Source organism: Mya arenaria, chromosome 13 (assembly GCF_026914265.1).
Source record: "Mya arenaria isolate MELC-2E11 chromosome 13, ASM2691426v1".
Classification (NCBI taxonomy): Eukaryota; Metazoa; Mollusca; class Bivalvia; order Myida; family Myidae; genus Mya; species Mya arenaria.
Genome location: NC_069134.1, coordinates 59385493 through 59401072, shown reverse-complemented (window position 1 = coordinate 59401072; position 15580 = coordinate 59385493). Strand labels below are relative to the sequence as shown.

The following is a 15580-nucleotide window of genomic DNA, read 5'->3' as shown; positions in this document are numbered from 1 at the left end:
TTGTACGTTGACGGATTTTTTTAGATTTTTGATATGGCAAATCCTTCACGTACAAATTGTTTAGTATCAAAAGTCAGGGGTGTAGAAATGGGCCGGGAGCCGCTAAAATAACCCGGTTACTTTAGCATCTCCACCCGGCTAATTTCCCAGCATCAACAAAAATAAAATCTGTTATTTTTTGTCATGTCTGTTCTGTTTGCATCCGTTTAAAACCTTGATTGTTGATATTGTTTATTTTGCTTTCCGCGCGTTCCGACTACAATACAGCATTAGCTCGATACGTGACGTCATTTGTCACATCCCCCTCTGGGATGTTTTTCAAGTATTAGGTTTGGGTTTCCCAGTGTTCCGAGAACAAAAACATTAGCTCGATACATGACCTTATTAGTCGCATCCCCATCTGTGGATGTTTTGAAATTAATGATTTGCGAAGCAATGGAGGGTGAAATAAATATTTTTTTCCAGACACAAAAAAGCGTAGTAAGTATGCAACATGAGCGTGTCTGGCCTTCTGTTAGTCCTATTACCATTTACGCAACAGTAAATTTTATATACGCCTGTTAACCAGGTGTAAACAAAATGAACAAGCTTGCGGTGATGTCACTGCTAAAAATAATCCATTATTTTGATGAATTTTACATGTACGTTGGGTGAAATTTAGTACGCTTTAAATGTCACAAAGTGTTCAGATATTTCTTCTGGTTATTAAAATGGAATATTAGTTAGCTGCAGGTGAAATATCTAGAACCACAGAAAATGAAGTTAGATGTTTAATTTACAGAGGTTAATAGTGATTCAGTGGCTGAAAGTATATAATTGGTAGAGAAGAAATAACATATATTATTAGGAGGGAATAGCTAGCAAATGTCAAGGCATGTGGTCTGGAATGTTATAATATTATCCTGAATCTGAATTTGACAGTAGTTTGGTTAATTAGTTAGCCCTCACTGGTGGGTGGTGGGGGGATAGTACTCAGTTTCAGTATCATATTATAGTACATTTATGTTAAGGTTCCCTGTTACAAAATAAACATGCACCAGAAGACTAGAATGTTTGGTTAAAAAGGCTTAAATTCATCCCACAAGGGGCGTTGCCCCCTTGACCCTAACTGGGGGAGGACATCCAGACCCCCCGCCTACTTTTAGGATATTCCCTGCTACTTGAAATAATTTCTACACCCCTGAAAAGTGGGTAGTTGTTCCGATCAGGATTCCGGGTTAAAGCATATGGAGTCTATAAAATATCATAAAAACAAGAAATAGTATCAGATTTTTTTCATTTCATTCTGTCAAAACATAACGATATATACATGAAGGGCACCTGCAAGGCTTCAGGGCACAGTTTTAAATCGCTCGGAACATTTCGGCCATGGCCGAGTTGTTACGATTGTATAACAAGGTCTATCTCGAAGCTTTGTCGGAGGAGGCCGAGTTATTACGATTGTATCGAGTTATTCCCCTTCGCATAGTTGTTTTCTGTGTCAGTCAACTTTCGTTTTATTGGAAAGCTAAACAACTTGTTTTAATGCATTAAATGCTTGTTTAGTGCAAAATAGCATTTCACTTACATGGTAGAATATGAATGTAACTCTTTATGATCAATTTCAACCATAAAATACTTCACTTAAAACAATTTCAATATTTTTAAAACACCCCCGTTTTTTGCACATTCCCGTTTAGACGTTAGGGATTGGAAGAATCCCGTATAACACGTCTAATATTTTAGAGTTACATTTTATCTTGCTCTAAAAAAATATTCATTCATTTAAACTTAACAAAATAGAAAATGTGAAGGTAACACATTTAATTCTTGTTTTCGATTGAAATGTTTGGATGTAAGCATACTTCTCAATGGCCTTGTATTAGTGAATAGCGGTTAATGTACAGTACACTCTAGGCGGAACTATCACTTTCCGTTTTTCTCGGCGGATTCATGTCATCGCGGACACGAAATTCAATTTATCAAAATCCACTTGCCTGGACGTTTACACTCGTTCACCCTCCGAGGCTGGTCAGTGGACCAAATAATTACAGTCGCCGCATTACTCGGGAGTGACAACACCGCCGCGAAACTCTTAGGAAACCAATAAGAATCTCCTACTGTACATGCAGGGATAATTTTAGTAAGCGATTTCCGCGATTTCTTGCTTAAAAATTGCTCGAATCACAATAATGCGAGATATTATTGTGCTTCATCGCAGTTTGTTTATTTTGTGCCTTTTCCCTTTTGATGTTTTACAAAATAAAGCATCGGAAGTTGCCGATGGCTTCTTGTTTATATGAATTGAATTACTGACGAATTGCCTCCCCTACATTGAATACATAAAGTAACATTTGTCTTATCAAAAGTTTGGATCAATATCGTCCACATACTTGTTTCCAAGCGTTTTTGCGACCTGGAATAATTTTGTATACGTGGGTAACCACTGCATTTTAAAGGCGTCTACAATATCCGAAGCGTCAAAATGTCAAATCAGAAAACGTTGTTGCATTTCTTAAAAAAAAAGCCTGTTGACCAAAATGAAATACCAGCTTCAGATGAAAACTACAATGGAAAGCATTCATTTCCCCCAAAAAAGTCAATGCACCTTTCAGCAAAAACGGCTAAACCCTATTTTTTGCTCAAGAATGATGAGGATGAATATTCATGATGTCTGAACTGTTAACAAGTGTTTCCTTCTAGTCAAATAAGTGTATATATTATATCTATATATTGTAAATTTGTAATATATATATTGATATTCATGAATAAAGTTACTGTTTTGCATTGTCTTATCACTGTGTTATCCATGTATTATAAAAATCTCTGAAATTAAAATTCTTTCACCAATTTTGGACAAATGTGAGCAATTCTCTCATTGAAAATCTGACATAGAATTATCCCTGACATGTATCTGATTTTGTGTAATTTATTTGAATACCGTTCTTTTATTGTGTTGTTTCAATATTTTTTAGACTTACTTGCACATAATAATAAACTGCTAATCCTTTGACGGCACAAAAATGCAATATATGTCGATGTCCATTTTTGACCCAGTTCTAATTATATCTTACTCATTTGACTTCCAACAGTCCCAGTTACTTAAAGTTATGTAAACATTCTGTTTGCTACGTATATTCAATTAATTTCTCTTAACTGTCTTACATTTAAACCTGCAGTTTTAAAATGCATTTTTTCCCAATAACCAGATAACCAAAAGTAGTCAGAATTTTGCCTTTTTATACTAATAATTTCTAATTATTAACTAAGAAGTAATGGTTTCAATAGTTTTTAAACATAATATTCATACTAACACCGTATCTTTCATAAAATTATTCAATTGAAAGCTGAATTATATTCGTTTAAGTAGGAAATAGATTACGACAATATCTTCATACAGATGTATATACATACTGCCAATAAAACCCTCGGCAGAAAAAGAGCAACTCGGCGAAACAAGGCGGATTATAGCGAGGAAAGCGGTTAAGTACTTGATGGATATCCGCGATAAAACCCTCGGAGTGACCGAGGAAAGTGGTAGTTCAGCATGGAGTGTATCTTGATACAGTCGGTGAATGACGTGAAATCCATGTGTTTTGATGAACTTATTTTGAGGAAAGATTAATTTATGGTATATTCTAGCACACCGGATAGGCATTTCCGGTGACGTCAGCCGTGCTGGAAAAATCCCATCTGGCATCCCCCCATGCCAGATGAGTCACGCGCTGTGACGTAATACTTTTTATCTCTTTTATTATATACTTTAAGTAACCATAATTATGAGATTTCAATAGATGAGTTTCATAAACATTTACTTTGCAAAAATATATCTTCACAACAAAACGAAATAACCCTTCAAAGACTTGATATCGAAGGAACTTATTGACGTGGACAGTGAATAAAAGTTACTGGGCCGTCATGACGTCAATAAACATTATCGCATGCGCTTTTTGGTGAAATGTACAAAAATGAGCTTTTTTATGCAGTTTCTTCCCCCCAAAAATAATTAAGGTATGCTAGAAAAATATCTATCATGTGTATCCGTTCTGGATAGAAAAATCCGACCCTCGAGCACGCTGCGTAGCCGGTAACTCAGCAAGCCTCGTTACCAGGCAACGCAGGTGCCCTCGTGTAGGATTTTTCTATCCGGAGCGGGAACACATGACAGATATTATTATTCTCATTCCAGTTGATATCCGAAGGTAATTTGTCAACACTTATGTAGGTTTTTATAATATTTCAAGGCATTCTGTGTATTTATGAGCTGTTTGATGCTTTACGAGGCACATTGCTTTCTAGTTTTGTCTTCAAGTGTTTTCTCTGCAATATTTCATCAAGCAGTTATATGTGTACATGAAGACATCAGTTCACAAAAAGTAGTTTTTTACATAAAAAAGAGACAAAATGATTGAGTTCTTGTCCCTTGTATTTACTGAATTTTACTGACAGAACACTAACATTTTTCACCACTATTTCAGTTGGAGACGTTTAATCTGGATGTTCCTCACGGCAATGCAGAAGAGCTCAGTGATGGAATTGCCATGTCAAAAGTGCTGCATCAAATGTGAGTTCGCCACACTAGGAAGTTTTAGTTGGACTAATAGAACCATGCTATTTAAATAATCAAACTGTTCCTTTTGATGAATTCTAGAGATCAGACATTTTTATCAATTCAATATCATGTAGAAACTCCAGTCTGACAAGTTAGTTAAGGACAAATTCATATATGCATCCAATATTTATACTTGACACATGTATCTATTTGGACATGCAGCTTGTATGCAGCATTTTCAATATACATTTAAGGACTTTTGAGAACTGTTTAGGATGATACTTCACAGTTTCCCTATCTGCAATAATATTTTATTAAGTGGTTCAAGAATAACTCCATGAAAAGTATACTTAGGGCTCCTTTAAAAAATAAAAATATTAAGTTAAATATACTTAAACTTTTTTTGAATTTACATGTTGATCTTCATTTAAATGCCTGGCAAATGCTTTATCTCAAACTGGTGGACGAGCAAAATAGAATTATGATATATAAAAAAAATAATTTCAGTGCCCCTGACTATTTCACGGACCCATGGCTGAGCAGGGTAAAAACAGCGGATGTGACCAACTGGAGATTGAAGGTTTCCAACCTGAAAAAAATCCTCAAGGGCATCCTCGAGTACAATATTGAGGTATGGTTTCACATTGGTTCATTGTCATAAGTCAAGAGGTGGTAATGAAAACATTTTAAGTGACATATAATAAAGAAGCATAGAATGTTTTCACTTCCTTGAAGTGCATATTTTTGACATAAAGCTATTATAAGATGTAGCTTCACAGCAGATCTAAACAGACTCAGGCAGGGAGTTTTATGAAGCCACTAGCTATCCATTGATGTCAGCCCCATTGAGAGTTTCAATCTTGTTAGCTTATGGAACAAAATGTAACTCTGGTTAGAGCTACCCTGGTTCTTTTAAGTGTTTCATTCAGTCTTGTTAGCTTGTGGGACAAAATGTAACTCTGGTTGGAGCTACCCTGGTTCTTTTAAGTGTTTCATTCAGTCGTGTTAGCTTATGGAACAAAATGTTACTGTGGTTAGAGCTACCCTGGTTCTTTTAAGTGTTTCATTCAGTCTTGTTAGCTTGTGGGACAAAATGTAACTCTGGTTGGAGCTACCCTGGTTCTTTTAAGTGTTTCATTCAGTCTTGTTAGCTTATGGAACAAAATGTTACTGTGGTTAGAGCTACCCTGGTTCTTTTAAGTGTTTCATTCAGTCTTGTTAGCTTGTGGGACAAAATGTAACTCTGGTTGGAGCTACCCTGGTTCTTTTAAGTGTTTCATTCAGTCTTGTTAGCTTATGGAACAAAATGTTACTGTGGTTAGAGCTACCCTGGTTCTTTTAAGTGTTTCATTCAGTCTTGTTAGCTTGTGGGACAAAATGTAACTCTGGTTGGAGCTACCCTGGTTCTTTTAAGTGTTTCATTCAGTCTTGTTAGCTTATGGAACAAAATGTAACTCTGGTTGGAGCTACCCTGGTTCTTTTAAGGGTTTCAGTGTGTAGTACTGGCACTGTTTAGCATCCTTCCAGGAAGATTAGTATTTTTAGTGGAGAGGCAGGAAAACACACATGCAATAACTTGGTTGACAGTACATTTTTTGGAACTAGGTGATTGATCTGCCATGTGAACTCAACTTAGGGTGATATAGTATTTAATATTGAGTGAGACAAGAGATTCTGTTTAGCTTGGTAAAATATTGCTCATTTACAAGGAATGGTTAAACATGAAATTGAAAAATGACACCATCTAATGAATAAAGAATAAGATTTTTGTTTTTCACAGTATGCTGTCATAATTTGATCATAATTCTTCATGCCTTTGTGGTGTATCTGTGGTCTAGTATGCACTTACCAATCAACCCAGGAATTTTTACCATTTAACAGTCAGGCCATTCAGGGGTTTGTACAGAAAAATCTCTTTCAATTCTTGTGCTTCATATTGGACAAGCATTTTGCTTGGTAAAATAGTGCTAATTTACAATGAATGTGAAAAATGACACCATCTTACGTATAAAGAACATGTTTTTTGTTTTTCACATTATGCTGCTATAGAGATTGATTATGATTCTTCATGCCATTGTGGTGGTTCTGTGGTCTAGGGGTGAGACACTTGATTGTCAAGTGTCAACCCAGGGGTTCAATACCCTGCCCCACAACTAAAAATACTGTGTGACATTGCTATACACTGGCATACTTCATAGAACGGTGACCCAAGGTACATGTAGTTTAATTCATGGTTACATTCTGTCTGTGTCCTGTGCCCTGAAACCTTAGAATAAGATACTCTCACTAGGGTAGGCAGTTGGCATCCAGTGCTCCAGCTAGGCCTAAATAATAGGGGAGAGGTCTCTGCTGCTCTTTTCCGACTCCCTACTGCCTTTCTACTATGCCCTGCTGTGGTCTTTTGTTTGACAGCTGATTTTGTGAATTTGAACCATATTTGATGTTAACTGGACATATTGTCAAGTCAAAGTATAAAATTTAATATAATAGATATACATAATTTAGACACTTAAGTCAAGATTACAGCTAAGGTATTCACAACAAGCTATTAGTATTGAAAGTAGTCACAACACTTACGCAATATAATTTTAACATTGAACTTTGCAAGTGCCCCAATTCAATTCGCATCAAAAACGCCTCTTCTGACCTAGCACCCTGCTCTTTTTAAATCCTGGATGGAGCACTATGGCATCTGTAGACTCTTCTACAGATAGTTACTAAGTAGACAATCTTTATGAAACATCTTGAATGGATAATCAGGGATTTCCCTTACACAGAACACCAGAGTCCCACAAATATTTTTCTGCATAGGGACCCATTTCCATTTTCCTGTGATTTTTCAGGGACCCCCTAAAATAAACTTGTTTACAGTTTTATTTGTATTATTGGGACCTCATAAAAGTACCAGAGACTTTAAAATGTTTTAAAGATTGTTATGAGATGTGTAAAATGAGAAAATGCTTCTTAACATAATTTCAAATCCACAGAATGTACCTTTAATAACAAAGGGATAATATGTCCTGGCTGTATTTCAGATCCTGGGTATACAGATCCATGACTTTCAGATGCCGGATGTGAATGCTATAGGTATGTACACATACGTTTTGCAATTAATATGTTAACTTCATTTACATGTATTCTACTAAATATGGTAAAATAAGTTATATATTTACAGTTTAGTTTCAAATAATGAATTGAATCCCTGAAATTGGGAAAGGGCTAGTTGTTTTAGAAATCTAGAATAGTAGTCATTTATGCATTCAGTTTATTGTATGGTTTTAGCTAAAAAGTTATGGAAAGGGGCTGCACCATGTCCTTTTTTGTTAGCAACTTAGCACCCTTCTGCTCTCATGGAGACAAATTTTGGCACCATTCTGCCTTCTTAGAATAAAATGTTTAAGACTGTTGATTATTTGTTCTCTTTGATTATAACTTTATTTGGCAGTTGAAAACTTTTATGACTTCAATTAAAAGGGAATAAAACAACAGTATTTTTTATTCAAAACATAAAAAACAAACATGTTTTATCAAACTTCTTGCTGTTCCTAATAGCATAATCTGAATAGACTATTCGGAACTTGTTCATTCTGGGTTTTCCAATAATTATGCCCCCCTTCGAAGAAGAGGGGTATATTGCTTTGCACAGGCATGTCGGTCGGTCGGTCGGTCGGTCCGTCGGTAGACCAAAACTTGTCCGAGTGATAACTTAACAAATCCTGGACATATGGTCATCAAACATGACATGAAGGTTGGGTCTGACCAGTAGATGACCCCTATTGATTTACGGGCTCATCAGGTCAAAGGTCAAGGTCACAGTGACCTTTAATGGTAAAATAATTTTAGAGCTTGTCCGAGTGATAACTCAACAATGCCTAGACCTATGGTCATCAAACTTGATATGGAAGTTGGGCCTGACCAGAAGATGACCCCTATTGTTTTTGGGGGTCATCAGGCCAAAGGTCAAGGTCACAGTGACCTTGAATGGTAATAGGTTGTTTGAGTGATAACTCAACAATGCCTTCACCTATGGCCCTCAAACTTGACTTGGAGGTTGGGTCTGACCAGTAGCTGACCCCTATTGTTTTTGGGGCTCATCGGGTCAAACTTCAAGGTCACAGTGACCTTGAATGGTAAAAGTTTGTCCATGTGATAACTCAACAATGCCTTCACCCATGGCCCTCATAATTGACTTGGAGGTTGGGCCTGACCAATAGATGACCCCTATTGTATTTGGAGGTCATCGGGCCAAAGTTCAAGGTCACAGTTACCTTGAACGGTAAAAGGTTGTCCATGTGATAACTCGACAATGCCTGCACCCATGGCCCTCAAACTTGACTTGGAGGTTGGGCCTGACCAGTAGCTGACCCCTATTGTTTTTTTTTTTGCTCATCAGGTCAAAGGTCAAGGTCACAGTGACCTTGAATGGTAATAGGTTGTTTGAGTGATAACTCAACAATGCCTTCACCTATGGCCCTCAAACTTGACTTGGAGGTTGGGTCTGACCAGTAGATGACCCCTTTTGTTTTTGGGGGTCATCAGGCCAAAGGTCAAGGTCACAATGACCCTGAATGGTTAAAGGTTGTCCTAGTAATAACTCGACAATGCCTGCACCCATGGCCATCAAACTTGACTCTGAGGTTGGGCCTGACCAATAGATGGCCCCTATTGATTTTGGGGGTCATTGGGCCAAAGGTCAAGGTCACAGTGACTTTGAACAATAAAAGGTTGTCCAAGTGATAACTCAACAATGCCTGCACCCATGGCCCTCAAACTTGACTTGGAGGTTGGGCCTGACCAGTTGATGACCCCTATTGATTTTAGGGGTCAAAGTCACAGTGACCTTGAAAGCAAACTTGACAATTCCTGGACCTATTGTCATCAAACTTGACATGTAGGTTGGGCCTGACCAGTAGATGACCCCTCTTGACTTTGGGGGCCATCGGGCCAAGGTCAAGGTCACAGTAACCTTTATCACAATAAAGTTAACAAATCTTCTCCCAGTGATATCTCAACAATGCCTGAACCAATGATCATCAAACTTGACATGGAAGTTGGGCCTGACCAGGATATGACACTTATTGATTTTAGGAGTCATTGGGTCAAAGGTCAAGTTCACAGTGACCTTGAATGCGAAAATGTTTCAAGTGATAATTTGACAATGCCTGCACCCATGGCCCTCAAACTTGACTTGGTGTTGTGTCTGACCTTTAGATGACCCCTTATGATTTTAGGGTCATCGGGTCAAAGGTCAAGGTTACAGTGACCTAGTACGAAAAAAAAGCTTGTCCGTGCGATAACTTGTCAATGCCTGCACCCATGGCCCTCAAACTTGACATTTAGATTTTTGGTGACCAGCTGATGATTCCTATGGATTTTGAGGTCATAGAGTCAAAGGTCATGGTCATAGCACACTCTATCCTCAAACTTTGAATGGACATAATCTTAAAACTGCCTCAACAGCATCCAATGTCAGTGACAAATCAGCTGTCATTTCAGTCCATGCATATTTCATTCAATTGTCCATATAATCCTGACAACATGGCGCTCAGGGGGGGGGGCATAATGTTTGACAAACATCTCTTGTTAATTCAGTATGTGCCATGCAGTACAAACAATGAAAAATACTGTATATGATGTTGTGTAAGTTTAACTTGTTTAAACATTAATGTCATGGTTTTGAAAATAGCTAACAAGAAGTATATGAATTGCCTATCTGTGGTGTAATTACATGATATCATTAAAACTTCTTAACATTATAAAGTTCCACCTGTAGACATCAATTGTCCTTTCATTTTAAAGATTTTGTGCCTGATTTAAATAATTCATATTTAAGGTATTTAAAATAGAGATTATTGTCTAGGTTACATTACATTACACGCTACTACATTACAGTTTCTGTGATTTTTAAGCACATTTCTATTTTAGCTCTGGATTTGTTTGAAGGCTCAAATCAGGCATCATCCCTCAAATAATTGATTTGCCAAAGGGATGGTGAGTTAATTACTATAAGTTTTGACTTATCTAAGGAGACAGATCCCAGTGAAGAAAAGTTGTTAATTTTTAGTTGTCTTGAGTTTCGAAGGAAAGAGGAACTGTGGTAGCCTTGGCTTTGTATGTTGTCCGTGAGATGCAGAAATTCTGGCAATAAATAAAACATCATTCAAGATATTCATAGAAAGTTGGTAAACATGTTGCCAGTTACTATAATCACATTTATTGCAAGGCCCATAACTCTGGCTTTGAAAATCGCTTAAAAGTATACCCTTATTTTTCGACTGGAAAAAAACACATAACAGACAAGCTGTGGCATCTGCTTCATGGTTCCCTTGCTTCCAGCCGGTGATTTTGAATTAAAACAAAAAGGAAAAAGAAAACTTACAAGGCAAAAAATATATTTGGTTTCAAGGTTACATCCTTTTCAAAAACAGATAGGTGAGTAAGGCTTTTTTATAACTTTTATTTCTAGGCTTTATATAAGAACGTAAGAACCTAACGTCAGTATTGGGGGATGGGGTTATAGTAATCATCTGCATTAAGCTTTTTAAAGGTTTAATATACATATAAAACACAGACTAAAATTTAAAAAAAAAATAATAGAAAAATAATTCCTACAGTCTAAAAAACAGTAGGGTTGGCACCTTATTCGTAGGATCGGATGGGTAACAAGAACACAAAATGTTTTTTTTAGGCGTTATTGTCTTTTTGCTGTTTTATAAGGATACATGTTACAGGTTTTCTTCTGTGTATAAAAAAGGTCATAAAGTGAAGCCGTAAAAAATGTTGCGACAAGAGACTTGTCATCAACGTTGATGACCTTTTCTGAAAATCTCAACGATTAATGCTTTAGATATTGTTGTTAGGTTGTAAAACATTATCAAACATTGAATCATACAAGATTCTTTTGACCTGAATCTTAGCACAAAGATACATTTAATTAGAAATTGTGTAAAGTTGTGTATTTGATGATGTGTGTATTAGAAAGAAACGTTATTGCATGGATTTATATTTAATGCTGATTGTTCAATATCATTGTCCTACGACTAAACACGTATAGTTTAAGTGAAGTATAAGTCATTTTTGCATGATTTCAAAATACTTCCATTTCAAGTGAGAGTGGTATTGGTTCAAATCATATTTTAATGGTGAATTATATTCAGCACTGTCTGTGAAGGTAATTACCACATTGAGATTCAGAAGTTTCTACAGAATATCCTTGCGTAAATGGTGGTACACCGAATGTGATACATTTTTATGTTTGATCAGTATTTTTATGGTGAATTGTCTGCAGTACTATTTATTCAAGGCTTCAGATGAGCGCAGTAGCCTTAATAGAGATTGGACGGTTATTTTTACAGCTGATTCTTATTCCTGGGTGTATAGTGTATGTTATATAAATATCTTTTTTTTCATGGTGAATTGCCTTAAGCACTTATATTCCACTATATGTTTTACTTACAGATGATAGCAGTAACCATATAGAGCTTGGACAGTTACTACAGCTGATTCTTGCGTGTATTGTGAATGTTATATAAATACCAGTATTTTTATGGTGAATTGGCATCAGAACTATCATTCCACTCTCTGTTTATACTTGCAGGTGAGAGCAGTAACCATATAGAGCTTGGGCGGCTGTTACAGCTGATCCTTGGTTGTGCCGTAAACTGCACAGAAAAACAGGAGTACATTCAGCGGATTATGTCAATGGAAGAATCTGTTCAACACGCCGTCATGACTGCAATTCAAGAGGTAAGCTTACTGTTGATTGGTTGAATTTTTATGCCCCCGAAGGTGGGCATATTAAAATCGCACCGTCCGTCCGTGTGTCCGGCTCAATAACTTGTGTCCGGGCTGTAACTTTCCCTTGTATGGACAGATTTTAAAATAACGTTCGGCATACCAAGACGATGTGTTGCGTACAAGACCCGTGTCCCTACGTCTAAGTTCAAGGTCACACTTAGTGTTTATTCACAATGGAATGCTGCATTTAAGTACCTAGAGTATAGGTTGTCATGTCCAGGCTGTAACTTTCCATTGTATGGACAGATTTTAAAATACCTTGCCACATGTGTTCGACATACCAAGGCGACATGTTGCGTGCAAGACCTGTGTCCCTACCTCTAAGGTCAAGGTCACACTTAGTGTTTATTCACAATGGAATGCTGCATATAAGGACATAGAATATAGGTTGTCGTGTCTGGGCTGTAACTTGCCCTTGTATGGACAGATTTTAAAATAACTTGTCACATGTGTTCGGCATACCAAGACGACGTGTCGCGTGCAAGACCTGTGTCCGTACCTCTAAGGTCAAGGTCACACTTAGGTGTTTATTCACAATGTAGTGCTGCATATAAAGACACATAGTATTGGCTGTTGTGTCCGCGCTGTAACTTTTTCTTGTATGGACAGATTTTAAAATAACTTGCAACATGTGTTTGACATACCAAGACGACGTGTCGCATGCTAGACCCATGTCCCTACCTCTAAGGTGAAAGATACACTTAGTGTTTATTCACAATGGAATGCTGAATATAAGGACATAAGAATGTAGGTTGTCAAGAGTGGGTTTTTATTTTTTTATGTTCAATGGCCATTAAAAATAACTTGCCACATGTATTTGTTTGATTTTTAACTTTTCATGTACTGACCTTGTTCATAGGTCAGTGTCACATTCGGGGGCATTCGTCACATACTGTGACAGCACTTGTGTGGGATTATTTTTTCGTGATTTGTTTATTTTGGTCAAGTTTGCAAATATTTAAGATATTTTATGCCATAATTCAATCATTGGCAATCATCATGAAATCAATAATTTAATTAGTTTTCAGTTGGCGACTTGATTGATTCACCCCAAGAAAAAAAAACGAGAATATATATATAATATAACATATACAGTGCTATAAAATCTGCTCATAATACCATATTTAATAAGAATGCTACAGTAATCAGACATACCGTAATCCTTTCCAGCTGATGACCAAAGAAATTGCCACAGATGTGGACTCAGAAGTGGGAGAACAGGTATGACTTTCTGTTTGGTTATTTTTGTATTGTACACACCAATCTATCGATTTACTCGAAGAAAACACATATTCCTGTACAAAATCATTCATGCGAAACGGTAGGTGCTTTAGTTCCTCATGCACGGCATGGTGGTTGTCGAGACTAGGTGCCTCGCTGTAATTGCCGCAGCAGGTGGACATAAAACAAAATCAAATACAACGTGATTTAATCTTACAGTTTTTATTTTAAGGGTGTCAATGTTGACCGTCTGTTAAGTAAGTTCCCGTGATCATATTTCAATGAAGTTTGTTTTACGTGTTATGAATAAATCGTATTAACCTTATTCTTGGTTATTTGTATTTTTATCCAAATATTTTCCTAGAATACGATAAAAACTAGGTGGCCAATTATAAATTTGTCTTAGTGTACATGTATTGGTTCTTTTTCTATTAAGAAGAAATCAGAAGTTTCTAGTTATACCCCCTGCAAACGAAGTTCGAAGGGGGTATATTGGGGTCACCCTGTGGTTGGTCGGTTTGTTGGTCGGTCTGTTGCAATTTACCTTGTCCGGAGCATAAGTAAACTTAAAAACTACTGAATGGAATTGGATTAAACTTCATACAATGGTAGAGCATAATGAGAGGAAGTGCAGTGTACAATAACCATAACTATATTCTTGCTTATTACTGAGATTTTGCCCTTTATTTTTTTTTTCTGTGAATTTTTTTTCCAGACATTAACTTGCAAACTACTAGATGGAATTTATTGAAACTTCATACAATGGTAAAACGCAATGAAGGGAAGTGCAGTGCACAAGAACCATAAATCTATTTTAGCTTATTACAGAGTTAAGGCCTTTAAGACTTTTTTCTTGTTCCGAGCATAACTTGAAAACTATTGGATGGAATTTAATAAAACTTCATACAGTGATAGATCATAATGAGAGGGAGTGCAGTGTACAGGAACTGCAAATCTATTTCAGCTAATTACCGAGTTACTGCCATTTGTAACTTTTTCTTGTTCGGAGCATAACTTTTTTTTAAGCTATTGGATGGAATTTAATAAAACTTTATACAGTGATAGATCATAATGAGAGGAAGTGCAGTGTACAGGAACCAAAATTCTATTTCAGCCAATAACAGAGTTATTGCCCTTGGTTACTTTTTTCTTGTACGAAGCATAACTTGAAAACTATGATGAACATATGCTTTTTGTTGACATACAATTGCAAAAGTGTTCAAAACTTTCAAGTGCTTCAAAATTAGTGTAGTATTGTTTGTAATAAATTGTATACAAAGACTCCACAAATGCCAAATGTTTATAAAATGTCTTCTTCATAAAAAAGGCCATCAGTGATAACAGTTTAAATAAAGTTCATGGAAGAACCAAGTTGATGAATATATAAAGTTCAGGCAAAAGAGGGTGTTTTATATTTCACATACATTTTTAGTGCTCTTTTGTTTGTTTTTCTTGAATCAAAATCTTGTCCCTCAGCATAACTGGAAATTTTATAACATTTATTAGCTCGCCTTTTCGAAGAATAGGTGGGCTATACTACTCGCCCCGGCATTGGCGTCGGTTCAAGTTTTAGGGCAAGTTGGGATTTTCACTTAAGTCCAATACCATTCATTCAATTGACTTAATACTTCACACAGTTGTTCAGAGTCATCACATAATGAGGTTAGACAACTCCATATTATCTTTTATACAAATTATGGCCCCTGATTGACTATGGAACTTAAGTTAAAGTTTTAGGGCAGGTTGGGATATTTATTAATAACTTCTAAACCCTTTGTTTAATTGACTTTATACTTCAAACAGTTGTTCAGGATCATCATCCTATGAGGTTACATAACTCCATATTATCCTTAATACAAGTTATGGCCCCTGATTGACTTAGGTTAAAGATTTAGGCAAGTAAAAGTTTTAGGGCAAGTTGGGATTTTCACTTAAAACTCCAATACCATTCATTCAATGCACTTAATAGAATTCAAAATTATTTACGACCATCTTACAACAAGAAACAAAACTCCATTTTAACCCTAAATA

The 15580-nt window shown here is 36.4% G+C and overlaps 1 protein-coding gene across 1 annotated transcript in view; it reads left to right on the top strand.

Annotated features, from left to right (window-relative positions):
• Positions 1 to 15580, top strand: part of LOC128215434 (protein Hook homolog 3-like) — a 28623-nt gene that overhangs the window by 1382 nt on the left and 11661 nt on the right. The window contains exons 2-6 of the mRNA XM_052922120.1: positions 4458 to 4543; positions 5039 to 5162; positions 7567 to 7618; positions 12129 to 12277; positions 13499 to 13549. Of these exons, the coding sequence (XP_052778080.1) occupies positions 4458 to 4543; positions 5039 to 5162; positions 7567 to 7618; positions 12129 to 12277; positions 13499 to 13549 (462 nt within the window). The remainder of the gene's footprint in view (positions 1 to 4457; positions 4544 to 5038; positions 5163 to 7566; positions 7619 to 12128; positions 12278 to 13498; positions 13550 to 15580) is intronic.